Source organism: Platichthys flesus, chromosome 7 (genome assembly GCF_949316205.1).
Source record: "Platichthys flesus chromosome 7, fPlaFle2.1, whole genome shotgun sequence".
NCBI lineage: Eukaryota > Metazoa > Chordata > Actinopteri > Pleuronectiformes > Pleuronectidae > Platichthys > Platichthys flesus.
In genome coordinates this window covers 19,544,066-19,560,624 of record NC_084951.1, presented here as the reverse complement: position 1 = coordinate 19,560,624, position 16,559 = coordinate 19,544,066, and the positions used below count along the sequence as shown (strand labels likewise).

Below are 16,559 nucleotides of genomic sequence, written 5' to 3'. Positions count from 1 at the left end.
TTCCTTCTGGTGTCCAGTTACTGTGTCAATAGTGCAGACACTAAAATCTTGGTTTCCTAACAGCTTTTTCAGAAATAGTGTAACCTTTGAACCAGAGGTATTCAAACTATGAGCCAGGCCTCCATACTCATTCTCAAACAATGGAAAGCCTGAAACACACAGCAGCAGCGACTGTGACACACAGCTCACAGAAGCTATTGAGATACTCAGTCAAATCTGACCACAAAGAAATGCTATATATATATTTATTTATATATATTATATAAATATATATTGTATATTTAAGATTGAGTGTAATTGACTTCAACCAACGATATCATGAACTCTGACGTACATCCAAATAAACGTCTGATCAGGAATTAGTGAAAATGATGCTCCAGGCGTAGATATGAGAGATAGATTTGATTGAGAGTCATTATGTTAGTTTTCTTATATTAAAATAATCCAATCTGTACATTCATGGGTTAATTGGAAACAGGAATTACTAGTAGCAAATTCTGCAAACTTTTATTGCTAATTTGCAGAAATGTAAAGAAATACTGACTTAAGTGGTCTCAAGTTAACGTCCACATTACATTACACTTCCTTTGTAAACTCCACCAAGATATGACTAAATAATAATAATATTTGTTAATTTCATCTTTCCTTGTATACTTAAGGCCTATAAAATATATCAAATGAGGGATCGGAGTCTGTAATTGTTTTCAAGGTAACTTCTCAGAATGTTTTTCCATTTGACATGAAAAACCTCATTTCAGTTACTCAAACATGTCCTTGTCTTTCTCTTTGACCTGAGCTGATCTGTAGAGACGGGACTGGGGGATGACAGTCAACCCCCTGTCTCCTCTCTGTCCACATCAACTCGCCATGTGTGTCCAGCTGAAGAAGAAGACACCTTCCGACAGCTCAGAGGCAGATCTTACGTCAAACCTTCCCTGACCTGAAACCTTTGGGCAAACTCTGGATATGAGGCGTAATGAAGAAAATCCAGCCTTCTCTTGCACGCGGCTGCATGAGTCAGACCTCCGCTGCAGAAATATCTTCACTGGACTTGCATATTTTAGTGATAAATACAGTACATATGCGTAATATGGTATTTCACACAATTCTCACTATTTACGCACACATCCTTGCACAAATAATCCTGTCCAGTAGCTGTGAGGCACAAACGCACACACACACAAAGCGAGTGACACATCACAAACACGTTGGGCTGAGCAAAAGCCTCGTACCCACGCGGGCCCCTGAGGGCCCTGACAGTCCAGCAGCTGTCATTGCAGTCAAAAGGCAACATTAGCTCTGGGTTACACAGAGCCGATGCAGTGCACGTGACTGAACACTACTGTACCATCAGGCAATCCCCCAGACATCATCCTCCAGTTTACGACAGCCAATTCACCCTGGTGCCCTGGGTAATGATCAGGATGGAGCTGATTAATAAAAAGCCCGAAAAATTCATCCAGCAACTGAAATGAAAAGACCTTTCTCTTTGAAGAGGAAGTTAGTTTTTGGCTTGAGGACGTGATTAACCAGCTAATATAAAGGACACAAATTAAACCCTACACTCTTGCATGAATATGTGGTGAGTTAATTAACTCCTGACTTAATTCCGGGGCAGCGTGCGCCATCCCTGTCATATCCAATCAGAATGTAGGTTAAATATGGGGGGCAGCGCTGACAATGACATTGAAATCATAATGCTATTTTGGGAAAGTAAAACTTTATTTATAAACCGGGGCCTGCCAGACCCAGTTTGTGTTGCTATATCTGCCCCGAATACACATGACCGAGCGCTGGTGGCTGAGGTCAGTGACATTTAAATCTCCTATGATCCATCACTGCCATTATGCAAACATTGAAACAACTCAAACAAATAAACAAATACCCCCAAATCTAGTTAATAAGAATAATTTAACATATTGGAATTTAATCAACCTGTTATGTCTGAAGGAGCATCAGATGAATTCATTTCAGACACAAGCAGCTGTTTACAGGTGAGGAAATGATCTAGGTGATCACTCGCCCCCTCCGGCGATAAAATCCTCCACTACACCACACCAGCTGACACCTCACTCACTCTGCACCGCAAGGACCGACGTGCGCTTCTCTTACCAGTGCTGTTCTTGGAGTCCCTCCTCAGACCACACAGCATGGCTGCGGTTCAGTCAGCACAGTCACCCCCAGGAAGTAACCCTGCTGATCTTCAGTGGTGCACAGAGAGCCCAGGATCCACTAAAGAAAGAACCAGGCGACCCGTGAGACCCACGAGTCTCAGCCGCTCGGATAAAACAGAGATACCTTCTTCATTCTCGTCATTCTGTCTCCAGTCCAGTATTGGTTTGACCCTTGTCCCTGTGTGAAAGCCCGGTGAAGTCTGGAGCTCCAGAGGGCAAATCGTGATCTCAGATGGTCTCTAGATCCCTTCCCTATTTAAAGTTGCTTGCAAAAAAGATTGGATAATTCCTCTGAGAGCTCAAAAATATGCATCTGCTTAAACTCTGTCTACGAAATCCAAAGCATGGAGAGAAATGGTCTTGCCATCTTGCTGGGGTTCTGCTTTTGAGCTATTCAGACTAATCACTCGTCCTTTTTCCAGAGCATTTATCATCCCTCGCTCATACACACATGAGCTCACACATAACCCTGCTCTCTCATACAGAGCTGGAGTGAGTGTGTTTGCTCGTTTCCTCTCTCTCTCTCTCTCTCTCTCTCTCTCTCTCTCCCTCACTCTGCCAGAGGGGTTCAGTGAAGCAGGCGCACATGACAGTGACTCCCTCCCCCAGCGTGCACACACACGCACACACACAAACACATGCACCACACACACACACACACACACACACACACACACACACACACACACACACACACACACACACACTTTATCCATTTCCCACGAAGTCAAACAGAATACCCCACCAACCGAACCACACACTCCCATACACTTGTCTCTCTATAGTTTCGAGGACTCTCATTGGAATAATACAGTCCCTAGCCCCTTACCCAAACATTAACCCTCAAAAAGAAAGAAATAAGTCCAAAAGTCCTCATAATGATGGTATTAAACCATAATTGGCCCTCATAACTATAGATAGACATGTGCGCACACAGACACACAAATACACTGAGATTAGACTTGAAAAAACTGAACACACTCAACTCTCGACACAATTAACACCACATGCATTGTCAGACTGAGCCTTTAACAGTGTCATCTTCTCTCACACAGGCTGCACCCGTATCACAGAGCGTGTATCCATACTATGCTAGTATCTCTCTCTCACTCTCACTCTCTCTCTCGTCTTTCTCACACCCCCCTCCACACACACACACTCGACAGCAAATGAAAATTCCCTTGCAGCTGTTTGAGAACACGCCTAACAGCTGAAATACATTCACAATGCTGTGCAGTTGAGGGCTGTGGTTTCAGATTGTCCTTATGTGGACAAAAATAAAATGATGAATGATATGCATGAATCTATAAATATATAAAAAGCAATGATTAGAATTGTGGCAACTGTGTGAAAATCCAATGTACGTCATCCAAGGCTCGACATCCCTTGTTTCCCCATCAGGAGGTTGAAACGACCCAGTGCTAATCCTAGGGCCCTTTGAGACACCTCCACCCAAACACAGACGGACTAATGGCTGTGCAGACTGACCCATGGCCACACCTGTCTGAACATGTGTCGTGCACAAGCGCCTCGACGCCTGCCACTTCCTCGCCTCCCACTGCAGCCAATACCCACAACAACAAATGGCTTCCTCCAGCCTCACTGGCCGATCCTTCATCTGCATTGTTTGTGAAGAAAATGCGGGGCAACACTATGATGGTCCGAACTGTGGAAGCAGGGAAATCAATACCAGCAAAACCAAACAGACCTCCAAAATACAACCAATATACGATACAAAAAAATTCTGGGATTCTCAATGTGAAATTAGAGGCTGTATTCTACAATTGCCAATATTATAGATGTGTCAAGTTATTTCAAAACAAACATTCCCATGTTTCTACCTGCTGTTGCATGAAGCCTAATTAGTAAGTGGACACAATGCACCTCGGTGTGGATAATTTCCTCAGAGACTTTTGTCCTTAATACTCCATTTACAATGTGAGTGAGTGTAGTCTTTCAGAGCGAGACTAATTAATTTCCAGCAGAATAAAGAGCTCCGGGAGACGGAGCAGTGTGCTGGACTGATAAAAACCTCAGGGAACAGGGTGGCAAGTGTTGGGCTGTAATAAAAATCGACTAGCTGCACTTCCTCAACACTGGAAATCCACATTATTGATGCAGAGGGGGGGATAATGTGATCATTTGATCAGGAAAGTAGAATCGTTGCAGTGAGACAGAGATTCTGGAAAAAAAAAAAACATGAATTTCAGAACTCCCAAAAAGAGAATAATGTGTTTTTGCATTATTAGATTGCAATTGATTGCGGATTTTTCATCTAGATTATTTAAGAAATCGTTGTGTTTTACATGGTAAATGGTTTTGTATTTATATAACGCTTTTCTAGTCTTGATGACCACTCAAAGCGCTTTACAGTACAGTTTTACGTTCACCCATTCACACACACATTCATCTGTTAGCAGCACTTTGTTCTTCTATGATGGGCAATTCAGGGCTCAGCATCTTGCCCAAGGACACTTCGGCATGCAGATGGGGAAGATTGGGGATTGAACTGCCGACCTTCAGGTTGGACGACGACCGCTCTACCCCTCAGCCATACATGTTATTATTATACATGGCAGGAATTATATCGTCAGTGATACAAACTACAACCTCATCCACCAAACTGACCACACTGCCACCTAGAGGTGATCAGCTCTAGTTGCATGTCAAAAATCTGAAAAAGCAAACTGACTAACTCGGTTGTCAGCCAGCACAGATCAGTGTGTGTCCCCTAGAAAACAAACAGCCTGAGGACACGGCTGTGTGACACATCCCCGCACTTTATTTTTAACCTTAAAGGTCAGATTTTAGTAAAAGTAGGTCTGCTGCAAACATACACACACGTTTACTCTTTTTAAAATGACATCAGACATCATCTGGCGACTCTTTATTATTTTATTCTTTATTTATTAATGTATAAGGTTGTTGAAGTCAAGTCTTTTTGTTCGACAAATTCTTATTGGTGAAATTGTAGTATTCCCCCAATTTAGCATTTACAAGCAACAAAAAAACATAACGCACACATAACACAGCATAATAAAGTTGTACTCACATATTTAAGTGTTTATTGATACTTTCAAATTTTATATTATTACAGAAATTATTTCAACTGGATTTTAATATATTGCCATTTGTAAACTGGAGTTATATGACAAATGCATTACTATACACGTATGCTGCTTTTATCTGTAGTTAGTGCATTATAAACACTTTGTATTGCCCTTATTTTTCAGATTTGCCTTGTATTCATATTGCATCTTCCATTTCGGAATTCCCTTTGCTGCTGTAACACAACAAATTCCCCTACCAAAAGTAATAAACAGATATGTTATCTTCAAGTTTTACACTTCTTTCTCAACAAAGATTACCATTTCTGAAAACTGGGGCTTGAATTCCCAAAGGTTTTACCTTACCTCGTCCTCTGATGATGCCTAGGCGACATCTGAGAGAAAAGGAGAACATCCTCTTCTTTCCCCCAGAGGACCGGCTGCCTTTCCTCAGGGAATCAGTCTGAGGGAAGGCAAAGGAGAGCTGCTTGGGAGAGAGGTGTCCCTTTCCAAACACTAGCCGTGCTGACATGTTCATTTTATGACCAGTGACAAGGAAATAAATGGATTCTGTCCCCTCACCCTCTCTCAGACTCTGCAGCCTCTGCCTGTCCTGCTGTTCTCATGTTCTCCTCCCTCTCTGGAGAACTTCCAGTCCTCTCAGGTGAGTCCTCTGAACCCACTCCACAAACAGAGGAAACACTCAGATCCAACAATGCCTCTTTTTTTCCACCAGACACTATTGGTAATACTCTGCCACACCCAAACAGCCACAAGCTGACTGGCTAATAAATGTTATATTTTTGCATCTCTGGCAATGTCAGGTTTTACATGAACAGATGGCAGAGGGCTCAGGGCTGTGGGGCACAGCTTGCCTGCCAGAATGCAATGGAAACTTTCTCTGCAGGGAGTCGGCACCGAACACAACAATGTATATTCTGAGCTGGCCATTTCAACACAATTGCTTTTGATGATGTCCAATTTCAATTATTGATATAACAAGTTAAGCAATTAGAGGTCAGCGGAGGGTTGGTCTCAACACGCAGATACATGGTGACAAACTGACTTGGTCAAAAACATCGGAGGCGACTGCGAACTGGCATCTTGCCTGTTGTCTGGGATATATTGTTTATATGGGAATAAGATCCAGTGGGATAGAAGTGTGCGAACTGGTGACAAAGGAGAAAGGGGAGGTGCTTCAGTAATTCAACACAATTCAACATATGACTCAAGAAAAGCTAATTAGAAACAATTCGTTTTAAGGTATAAGGGCCCGAGCACTGACAGGCACAGGATTATAATTATTCAGGCAAATTAATAGCTAATGAGCATTGTATAAGAACAAGTATTTCATCTCATTGCTCCCATGTTTCCCTGTGTTCTTCTACTCCCACGTTACAGACATCTTTAAGCCGTATCGTTATATCATATGATTACATATTTTTTTTAATTTATGTAATATATTACACCCCCCCCCCCCGCCCCCCAGCTATTGAAGCAACGACTTGTCCAACTTTGTTAAATTTAACAGAACTTCCGTCAAGAATGTTCTTTGACAGCAAAAAGCCCCCCAACCTGTACAAAGCATGTCCTTTTACATAACCAGCCCTAGAGCAAATCTTGGAGGCAGAACAGAATTTCAACTTAATTTATGAATACTCTTCCCATTTATAATATGGTTCAATTCTCTTCTTCAGGCATCTTGCCCCTTTTGTTCTGCTTCAGCATCCAGTCAACTGGAATGAGTTGAGGAAGAACCCGTTTACCCCGGGGAGAATAGTACCAGCTGTGGCCTTCACCAACATTTCTTCACCATTTTGACACGTGTGCAACAAGCAAAATTAGCTGGTCATGGAAATATCACAGCCCATAAAAACTATAAATAACTCCATGTCTACTTCAATGGATGTTCATGTTTCTTTTTGAAATTAGATTTCAGTAAACCAGTAAAAAATGTAAAAAACAGAACAAAACTAGTTTTGATGTCAAGGAAAAAAGCTGTTCGTTCGACATTGTAGGTGTACAATTTAAAATGACACATGCATGTGCCCAGATTGCCTTACTTTTATCCACACAAATGAGACACAATTGGAAAGATTTGCAGACGCTCATAAAAATCCATTTCTGTACTAAAGCAAATCATCGTCAGGAAAAAAAAGATCCATGAGCCGATTTCCATTTTTACACATTTATTGTTAATAACCAGTTTATTCGTTCTCCTCGCTCCTGAGCCTGGCGTTGGGGTTGGTGATCTTGATGGCCAGCTGAGCTGCTCTCTCCACAATCGTCTTCCTGTTCTTGGAGGAGACGTTGTGGGCGATCTCAGCGGCGTGAGTCCTAGAAAAGGTTAAGAAATACAGTTTTAGTTATCGATCACTGTTACTGAATGTGATGAAATGTAAAGGCGGTGAGGTGCTGAGGGTTCAAGTCCATATTCTTAGAACAACCAAATTTACAGCTGGCTAATACAGTAGTGTAATTATTAATAAACAACAATTTAATATAAATATCGTCCTGTTTTAGAAGCTTAACCATAGAACGATGGAGAATGTCCTCAGCACATCCTTAGTGTTGTGGGGTTTATGCTTTAAAAACACACTTTAAACATTTCTACCATTAACAGCCTGTCTGACTTTCACACTTGTCCGAATAATCATTTTACAAGTGGGCACTCAAAAAAAGCTAGAAATGTTTAACAGCTGAAATTTCAACTTGTCTCACATAATCAGGCACTAAATCCAGGTCAGATTGGTTCATAAATCAAAATGGCATTTTCATAGATGCATTTACTCAATAGTGACCGACATCTAAAATTGTCAAACATCTGCCTTGAGAGAGAAAGATTCAAATCTTCTCAATTATTTTACCTTTAAAGCTCGTTCTGCGAGTTTTCGCAAATTGTTTCCATAAAGACTCAAGACCTGGTTTACATTGCACGGTCTACTGGCTCCAGTGGCCTTGTGCTGACTGCAAGGTATGCTGTTTTACCTGCTCTGTTGAAATCTTTTAACATGCAGTTAGAAATGATCATTACTCCGAACAGCAGCTCAATCCTGCTCTGAAAATAGCTTGACTATGGTGATGGTCATAACTTTGTAGGTCAGTCAGTCAAACTCAGGTCATTCAATCATCAATTGGGATCAAAATTGTAAAAGCTGTTTTGTACTTTCTTTCCTCAAATTACCAGGATGAGGCGACTACTGTGATTTGAAATGTGATGAAAGTAGCAACTCGCCTCAACCTGTCTGCTACTGATTTTTTGAACTTTCTGATTTTATAAATACCCAAAGAGCAGACTGTAAGCCCCAAAGTATCTAGGTGTATACACAAGTGTTAGCAACCTCAAGGACTACACTTGGAATCTCTGCTCTACAGGCACTAACATGCAGTACTGTATTTATCTCCCTTTGATTAAAAGGCCAAAGTTGAACCTCGGGACAGTTAAAAGAAAGAAAACATCAGTCGCCATTCAGGAATGACTTTACTCAGTTTGTCCATAGGGTTTCTAAACATGTCATTCCTCTCATTAGCTTTGTTTTATTAAATCTGTTAGACTTTTGCTGCCACTTCAAAGTTATGTTAACTAAATGTTAAGTCATTTTCTTGATCCAATTAACTTGAAACGTGAAAGTGTGAATTGCATGTTTTCTATAAAAACTAGACAGCTTGACATGGACAGTTAATGCAATGAACAAGCATCTGAATTGCAATAAAAGAAACTAATGTTCAAAGCTGCTGCTTCATCTGCTGTCAAACAAATAGTTGCATATCATTGTTCCACATTAAATAGCTGCTGCACAAGAGGATAACTTTTGCCAGGGATATTACTTAAGAGGTATGATTCGTAACTATAGAAATAATGGGTGTATATGTTACCTTCAATATTAATACCATCAACAAAACTCTTCAACTCTATTAAAATGAAGCGAGAGTAAAAATCTTTGCAGGCATCTCAAACCCTGCAGACAGAACCATCCATGTGCAAGTCTGACACTAATAAACCACATGATGTTACTGGGTGTGCTCCCACTACTTACTTGTTGCTCATCATCAGGACCTCGAGTTCCTTGATGTTGTGGATCAGGAACTTCTTGAAGCCACTGGGCAGCATGTACTTGGTCTTCTTGTTGCTACCATAACCGATGTTGGGCATCAACATCTGGCCCTTGAACCGCCTGCGGACCCTGTTGTCAATACCCCTGGGCTTACGCCAGTTTTTCTGTGGAGATAGGTTGAAAAAGCACAGATAAATTCCCTGTGTATCAATCCTAGAAGGTTAACGCAATAGTCAATCTGCCTCGCACCTTGTGTGAGATATATATTTAAAAAAAACTTACCGCAATCTTGACATATCTATCAGACTGATGGCGAATGAACTTCTTGGTTCGCTTTTTGACGATCTTAGGCTTCGTGAGGGGCCTGAGGGCTGGCATGGTGACTGGTGAGGGGAAACAGAATCAAGTTAAGATCACGTTAAGATATGTCAACTTCAGAGTTGTAACTGTAACACAACGTGCGTTGCTGCAAATGAATGATTAGCTGTTTACTAGCAAACACATCAATTAAGATGAGCTATGGGGGCTATTGCAAGTTATGTATTGTCAAGTTAAATTGACCTAAACTTATTAAGTGTCTGACCAGCAGCAATAAACCAACGTGTTGAGTTGGCATGGACGTAAACGTGATTACCAGCGTTAGCTAGCTATTGGCTATCGTGTTCGGCTAGCTAGTTAGCCTTGCTGCTCTACTTCCAGCAGCCACAGCTCCAGCAGTTTGTTTCCGACTGGGTCATTTTAAATAATTCACATGGATCCCATGTTTGAAACCGGTAGTTATGTATTCCTCAAAGCTCACGTGTCAGCGTCCACTGACTGCGACAGCACCATGTCACGGTGATAGCATTAGCAGCAGCTTTAGCAGCAGCGGCGCCTCACACGTCAAAATCATGGAACTAAACTAGCAGAACTGTCGATATAATGCGACATGTGTGTGAATAACGTGTTTGATGCACGAGTCACAGCAGGATGATCAACTAAAAGCCCAAATCGCTCGGATTATCATAGATTGCGTGAACTCACCAGCCGATGCGAATCCGAAAAGGACCTCTGCAACGGCGGAAAGGAAGAAAAAGGACTTCCGCGAGTGCTGCAAAGACTTATGGGTAGCGTAGTTCTCCTTCCTTTGGAGCGCGTTAGCCCAGTTTATGTGGACTTTATTTTTTTATTCTTTTTCTACAGCCACTGTTCCCAAGTGGAATGTATATATTTTTTCCTTAAAAGCGTATGAAGTGAAACAACACGAAACTTTTAATGTGTATCAAATGTGACGTCAGGTATATAAAAAAAAAGCTGCGCACAAACATCTGGAAGCCGAACTCTCGCATTTGTTTACTGCGGTTCATGCGCACTTCCTGCACATATGAGGGGGAATCGATGATAAGTGGCAGAGGGGGCTTTCTGTCGGAGGGATCGGATTGACCTCGAATACCTGTTGACTCTAACAGAGGGGAAGTTTTATTCACTTTATCGAGCTGTCAGAGAAGAGGAGTCAGCTGACTGGAAGCCACAGGAAGTCAGGGTGTGTAGTGATTGAAGGTAGTAGGTGTTTTATTTGTTGGCACATGACGGTGGCTGAGCACCTATGACTTGTTTATTTGTGTCTTTGACTTGTTGTGTTACAGATGGAGTATCAGCCCCTTGCGAAGTGAGTGTCTTCACTCTTTTCACAGTACACTTGCTTAGGCACTCTGTCCCCAGCACAATCCCAGCTCACAGGAGTTAACTTTCGTTTCCCCGTTACTTTTTTCCAGCCAGCAAAACCGAAACTACGGAGTAGCCAACCCCGGTTATGCCCCGGCTACAGCAGTACCCGGTAAGACATGGAAGCTCCATATGTCATTTGACACTGAGTTTAAAACAAATAGCTGATAATGAACTGTTTAAAAAAAAATAATCACGCATTAGTGTGATAATAACACACTTCCGTACGGCGCACACCTTAGAGTGACGTCACGGTGGATCTCCAGGTTATTTGAGTTTTGAAGCCGCGCGAGCTCGGCGAGCCGCGACTATTACCCGCAGGACTTGAAGTTTTACCAGATCTAAGTTGAGATAGCGAGTATTTGGTTTCACACCGTTACTGTACAACCTCCGAGAATGTACACGAACACAGAGGGGCAGGGTAAGTCTCTTTTTCTCCTTCCGTCTTATCGTTTTATGTCTACTGAGCTTCATATGTCAGATGGATTCCTCGAGAAGGGCAGAGTGGAGTCACACTGTGTTTTTGGATGATCGTCTGTGTCACTATGAATAAAGCTTTAATGGAATCTAGCTTTTTCGAACGTCTAGGTTTGTTGAAACGACTGAACCTGTTCTTCTGGTTTCTTACAGCAATGTTCGCCCCACCCGCAGCAGCGGGAGCCGCCGCAGCAGCCAACGCCGAGGGACCCAGCGCTCCACCGGCCAGCATGTTCGACAGCATGCCGGGCTATGAGGGAACAGTGTCGGGAGGAGGTACTGTGAGCTGCACCTCTGACATCCTCAGTGACACAGAGGAGGTCACAACTATGTGCTCGAACATAAACTGGAATAAGGTTTTTCATTTAGTGAATCCAAATCAATTTCACTCAGATTATTAGGACATCTAAATGAGCTTTCATAAGCAGATAATTGGTAAATCTAAATCAAATTCATCCATTAAGTTGGTAAATATATATTCATTTCATACAGAAGCCCTGAACGGACATGGAATCATACTTTATATTTACTCTGTCCCTAGAGTAAATTTGAGTTGTTATCTTGTGATAACAAGATAATTAACTTGTTTTCTCGAGATAACGGGATAATTAATTTGAGATCACGATCTAGCATTGTTGTCAATCACAACTGATGGATGACTTGACAACTCATGTATATGGGTAAGCCTATTTCTGCATTTGCTTTGTGCTTTATCCTAAATTAGATTTTGTTTGTAAGAAAACTAAATGAATGTAGGTGTTTGGGTACCTGAAAGAATAATATAATGTGGTTATCAAGCTCTTGCTCATCTGACTTTGATGCACTGAATGGGACAGTTCCTGTAATGATAGGCTTTATGTAGACTTATCTTGAGATGACAAGGTTTTATCCAGTTTTCATGATAACAACTACAATTAAGTCCCATGTCCGTTTAGGGTTTCCGTGATTTCTTACAGATGTTGGTAAAACAGGATATTTTGATGCATATAATTAGCTAATCTAAATCACTTTTACCCTGAAATTTAAATCTAAATAAATTTATCCTAGATAAATATTACATTTAAATAACTTTTTCTCAGATAAATGGTTCTTGGTTTGCCTCAGGTCATCAGATGAGCTTGTTGATTGACTGGTCACTTTATTAGTTACACCTCTTATTGTGCACAAGCTTTATGAGCTCTAACGGAAAAGTATGGTGGCTTTTATCGTTAGGTTTTTACCAAAGTGCAGTAAGAACGCAAATCCATATGTAATGTCATCACTCTTTGACTCTAAAACACAAGTTCCCCTGATGTTGCACAGTTTTCACTTGTCACGCAGGTTGTTCCTGGTCAACATCTTGGTGAACGTTACCACGGTTCTGTTGATTGAGTCTGTCTCAGTGTCTTCTGTCCCTTCATTTGACCCAAGCAATCCAGATACAACAGTTCTGTCACATGATATGCCTTTACAACGCCTATAATGGCCTGTTTTTCATTTCAACCCCCTGAGAGTGTGTTTTTTTACTGGAGTCATATTCAGTGGTGGTGTTTTACTGGATAACAAGGATGTGTTGTAATATAGTATTCCCTGAGTGTTTGTTTATAGGGTATGTACACACATACTATTAGAAACACCTCTAACAGAGTCCAGTTCAACACCTCTGCTCACTTCAATAATAATCATAAAGGTAAATGAATACCTCCCTGAACAGTATTGTCACAGTAAAGTTAGAATTTAAGGCCAAACTGTTGTTTTAGATCTAAATATGGACCAGGTAAAGTTGTCACTAAGTATATACTGAATGCAAAATAAATGATTGCTCTGATAATGATAAATGAAACACTACTAAAACTTTCAAAATGTGCTGTAGGTGGATTTCTGCCCCCTCCAATGCCTGCTTACCCAGTACCTGCACCTGAGCCTGGACCTGAACAACCAAACTGGAAGTAAGTCTCACACTATTCCCTCTCTTTCAATATTACCTGAATATTTGAGAAAATTTCCCATGATAATGAAATTCAAGCTCAGTGTGCTGGGGGGAATCACCTCCTCTTAAAAACGGAGACTTGAGGACTTTCTGTATGTCGTTCTTTTACTCCTCACAGTATCCCGTCGATAACTGAAGACACTGCTCGTGAGGCATTCATCCTGTATGCCTCCAGCAAGTGCTGCTACAGTTCATCACCGGCCAAGAATGGTGTGATCACCAGCATGGACGCATTCAATACATACAGGGTGGGACAACGTCTGTTCATGTGTGGTTGGGAACTATTGAATTGTATGATAGTTATGGATAATAAGCAAAGAAATGAAAGTAGATTGTTAAATCATGCGTGTTTTCTACACTCCGGCTTTGTTATAGTATCGTCTTGAAACCTTTACTGAAACAAGGTCTACAGAGTGGAGTCATGAGCCATATAAAGGTACTGGCACCTTGAGAATTTTCTGCTCTGGATCTGTAACTAACCATCCTTTTTTATTTTACAGTAATATGTTGATTTTATTTTTCTGATGATAACATGTTAGACAATACTTTGAAATACTGATAATCATTAAGTACTTGATGGTTATCAGTATTTTAAATCATTTCAATACTCTTTCTGATGTCCGTCAGACATTTAGTTTGACTCCTCAGTGACGATCTGATATGTGGTTTTATTTAGGGCAGCCAGTGGATGCCTACGCCCAACCACCTCCAGGGCCTTGGGATGTTCCGGCTAAAACCCCAAGTTATTTTCTGGATGACAAACAGGTCATCAAGGTTCCCTACACTTCATCTACCAAGGTAAACAATAACTGGAGTCTCTGGAGAAGAAAAACACCCTGTCCTTGTGTTTAGAGATTTTCTTTCCTGATAAGCAACATTTCATCTACAGGCCTGCCACGCTTGTGTTGGAATGGGGCGAAAACCTTGCAAAGACTGTGCCGGTGCTGGTAATGTAAGTCATCCACCAACCAACCACAGCAAAGGTTACTACACTACCTGTTTTTGGACAATCACATGATCATGTGATTTTTTTTCTTGCTCCTGTCAGAAAGTTTGTTGGGTGTGCAATGGGTCTGGTTTCCGGAGCGGAGAAGACCGATGCCACCACTGCAACGGAAGAGGAAGGGACAAGTAAGAATCACCCTGAGATTTCGGAACGTTACATTGTGCTTCCTCTATAACATACAGGTAGTTATTAACAATTGTTCTGTTACAGCTGCAGCCACTGTGGGGGGCAAGGAGCAAAGATATGTGAAGTGTGTCAAGGAAAACAACAGCTTCTGGTCTACATCAAGCTCACTGTGAAATGGTGCGGTTACCTTCTTATGGTTTATCTGTGAAGAATATGAGATAATAAAGCAATGGGTGGATTTTCCTAATGATCCTGAGCTCATCAACATTTATGATTATTTTATACTGTTAATCCATGTTTAAAAGTTCTAAAATTCAACTGGATAATCTATTTTTTTCTATTATATGCATTCAGGATCAACAACTGTGACAACTATGTTGTTGAACAGTTGAGCGGACTGCAGGTGAACAACCTCAGCACAGTGTCTGGGAAGGAGATGTTCAGAGACACTCAGTATATGGTAAAATATTGTTTCCTACTTTTACAGGAGGCACAAGATAAAGGTGGGGGAGTGTAAAACACATAGAACAAACACATTACCTAGATTTTTGTGAGGAATTTGTACTGGTGTCTTCAGTTCACCTGCATCTATACATCTGCTCAAACAGGCTCACACACTTTCCACACAGAATGTGTTTCAGTCATTATCTAATCAATAAAGCAATTTTCACAGCTCACATAACTTGGTACACTGGTGCTTTTCGAGGGTAATTGCTTCAAGTCTATTTCCTTCAGTTTGATTGTGTGTTGTGCTCTCAACACCGTGACATAATGGGTGGTCTACTGAAAGCACTGTGGCTGAACACGTCCTGTGTGTGACACTGATGGAGGAAGGAAGTTGCTGCTGCATATCTGCTGCTTCTACTTTGCAGCATTGTTGTATTGTTGCTGGCGTTGGGTCTAATACTCACTCTGTGCAGTCCTCACAATAAATGCTCAAATGTTTGTCATCTGGAATGATCTGTCAACCATATTCATTGGGATTTAAACATGAATAATGACGAAGCACTTATATTTTTCTGATCCCCGGTGCAGGTATACCCAGTGATGGGCTTCCCAGACCCAGCAGTGGTGAATGCTTCGCAGCGCCTTATCCATGAACACCAGGGCAAGTTCTCTGCGACGTCACGTATTCTACAACAGGTATTTACAATATTTTCACGTGATGCTAAACATTTAGTTTGGATTGGACAAATCTTCTGATCAACTTACTTCTGTGTGTGTAACATGCTCATATCGTCTTTTCTCGTTTGCAGCGTCATACCATCGAGCTGATCCCCGTCACCAAGGTGACCTACATGTGGAAAGCAAATTCAAACATCTACTTTGTTTACGGGAACGAGTTTAGAGTTAGTGCAGACAACTATCCTGCCACCTGCTGCTGTAGTGTAATGTGATGTGACTGCAGTGGCTGTGTATGAAGGCGCTCACTTTCCAAGCAAACAGACTTCTAAATATGTTACTCACAGTTTAATTCTATGGATTAATGGAGCGTTCCCTGACATGTGAGCAGTCACAACTTTGTTTAAGTTTGTCATAGAGGTATTTTATTGATGAGCTATAATAAAATAGCAGAACTCTTGTAGCTGTTTGACCAAGCAATCTACACTGAAACTCAATTTGCCTCTGACTAATCATGACAACATCTAATGTCAAGAATTCATGTTTGTTATGTGCCATTTGTATTTGCATCACAGAGAATCATGTTTACTGATCTAAACCACATCCCCTGATACCTGACACTTTTGTACTTTTATCTGATATCAGTGATTTATAATCAGTAAAAGCAGATATTTCATACAGTATATTATTTGCTTGATATTTAACCAAATCTGCATTTAACCAAATCCGTTTGCTGTCTTTGCAACATTAATTATTTTTATATGAATTCAATGTTAAGGATCTTAAAATACAATAAAACAAAACAAAATGTAACTTCTATGCACTGATTCATAATTTTTCAATAAACGTGCCTTGACAATTGTTTTGCTCCTGAGTCGT

The 16,559-nt window shown here is 41.1% G+C and overlaps 3 protein-coding genes across 6 annotated transcripts in view; 1 reads left to right on the top strand and 2 right to left on the bottom strand.

Annotated features, from left to right (window-relative positions):
* LOC133957299 (glutamate receptor-interacting protein 2-like) overlaps positions 1 to 2,605 on the bottom strand; it is a 28,732-nt gene extending 26,127 nt beyond the window's left edge. Inside the window, exon 1 of one of the 2 annotated variants that reach the window (XM_062392807.1) lies at positions 2,113 to 2,605. In XM_062392807.1, the coding sequence (XP_062248791.1) occupies positions 2,113 to 2,152 (40 nt within the window). In that variant the 5' untranslated portion in view covers positions 2,153 to 2,605. The remainder of the gene's footprint in view (positions 1 to 2,112) is intronic. The other variant, XM_062392808.1, reaches the window with a different exon arrangement.
* Positions 2,606 to 7,393: 4,788 nt separating this feature from the next.
* On the bottom strand, positions 7,394 to 10,438 carry rpl32 (ribosomal protein L32). The gene is made up of 4 exons (XM_062392709.1): positions 10,300 to 10,438; positions 9,559 to 9,659; positions 9,259 to 9,440; positions 7,394 to 7,558 (listed from the first exon to the last, which is right to left on the bottom strand). Exons 2-4 carry the CDS (start codon positions 9,652 to 9,654, stop codon positions 7,429 to 7,431), a joined length of 408 nt encoding a protein of 135 aa, XP_062248693.1. The 5' UTR covers positions 9,655 to 9,659; positions 10,300 to 10,438; the 3' UTR covers positions 7,394 to 7,428.
* A 151-nt stretch (positions 10,439 to 10,589) lies between these two features.
* On the top strand, positions 10,590 to 16,541 carry ssuh2rs1 (ssu-2 homolog, related sequence 1). Of its 3 annotated transcripts, none has more exons than XM_062392706.1 (14): positions 10,590 to 10,798; positions 10,902 to 10,924; positions 11,031 to 11,092; positions 11,611 to 11,733; positions 13,310 to 13,385; positions 13,545 to 13,674; positions 13,802 to 13,862; positions 14,103 to 14,224; positions 14,316 to 14,378; positions 14,475 to 14,557; positions 14,643 to 14,735; positions 14,913 to 15,018; positions 15,594 to 15,701; positions 15,815 to 16,541. In XM_062392706.1, exons 2-14 carry the CDS (start codon positions 10,902 to 10,904, stop codon positions 15,953 to 15,955), a joined length of 1,191 nt encoding a protein of 396 aa, XP_062248690.1. In that variant the 5' UTR covers positions 10,590 to 10,798; the 3' UTR covers positions 15,956 to 16,541. The 3 variants fall into 3 exon arrangements, with proteins under 3 accessions (XP_062248690.1, XP_062248691.1, XP_062248692.1); XM_062392707.1 differs by having other exon boundaries at positions 10,590 to 10,815; XM_062392708.1 differs by lacking the exons at positions 10,590 to 10,798; positions 10,902 to 10,924; positions 11,031 to 11,092 and adding an exon at positions 11,155 to 11,401.
* The last annotated feature ends 18 nt before the right edge of the window (positions 16,542 to 16,559 follow it).

Excerpts from the sequence above, each read along its gene's own strand:
- ssuh2rs1 (XM_062392706.1), top strand. The coding sequence starts at position 10,902 with ATGGAGTATCAGCCCCTTGCGAA. Across the intron at positions 14,225-14,315 it reads CCTACACTTCATCTACCAAG|GCCTGCCACGCTTGTGTTGG; the intron begins GTAAACAATAAC and ends TTTCATCTACAG. Across the intron at positions 15,702-15,814 it reads CGTCACGTATTCTACAACAG|CGTCATACCATCGAGCTGAT; the intron begins GTATTTACAATA and ends TCTCGTTTGCAG.
- rpl32 (XM_062392709.1), bottom strand. The coding sequence starts at position 9,654 with ATGCCAGCCCTCAGGCCCCTCACGAAGCCTAAGATCGTCAAAAAGCGA. Across the intron at positions 9,441-9,558 it reads ATAGATATGTCAAGATTGCG|AAAAACTGGCGTAAGCCCAG; the intron begins GTAAGTTTTTTT and ends CTATCTCCACAG. Across the intron at positions 7,559-9,258 it reads GTCCTGATGATGAGCAACAA|GACTCACGCCGCTGAGATCG; the intron begins GTAAGTAGTGGG and ends AACCTTTTCTAG.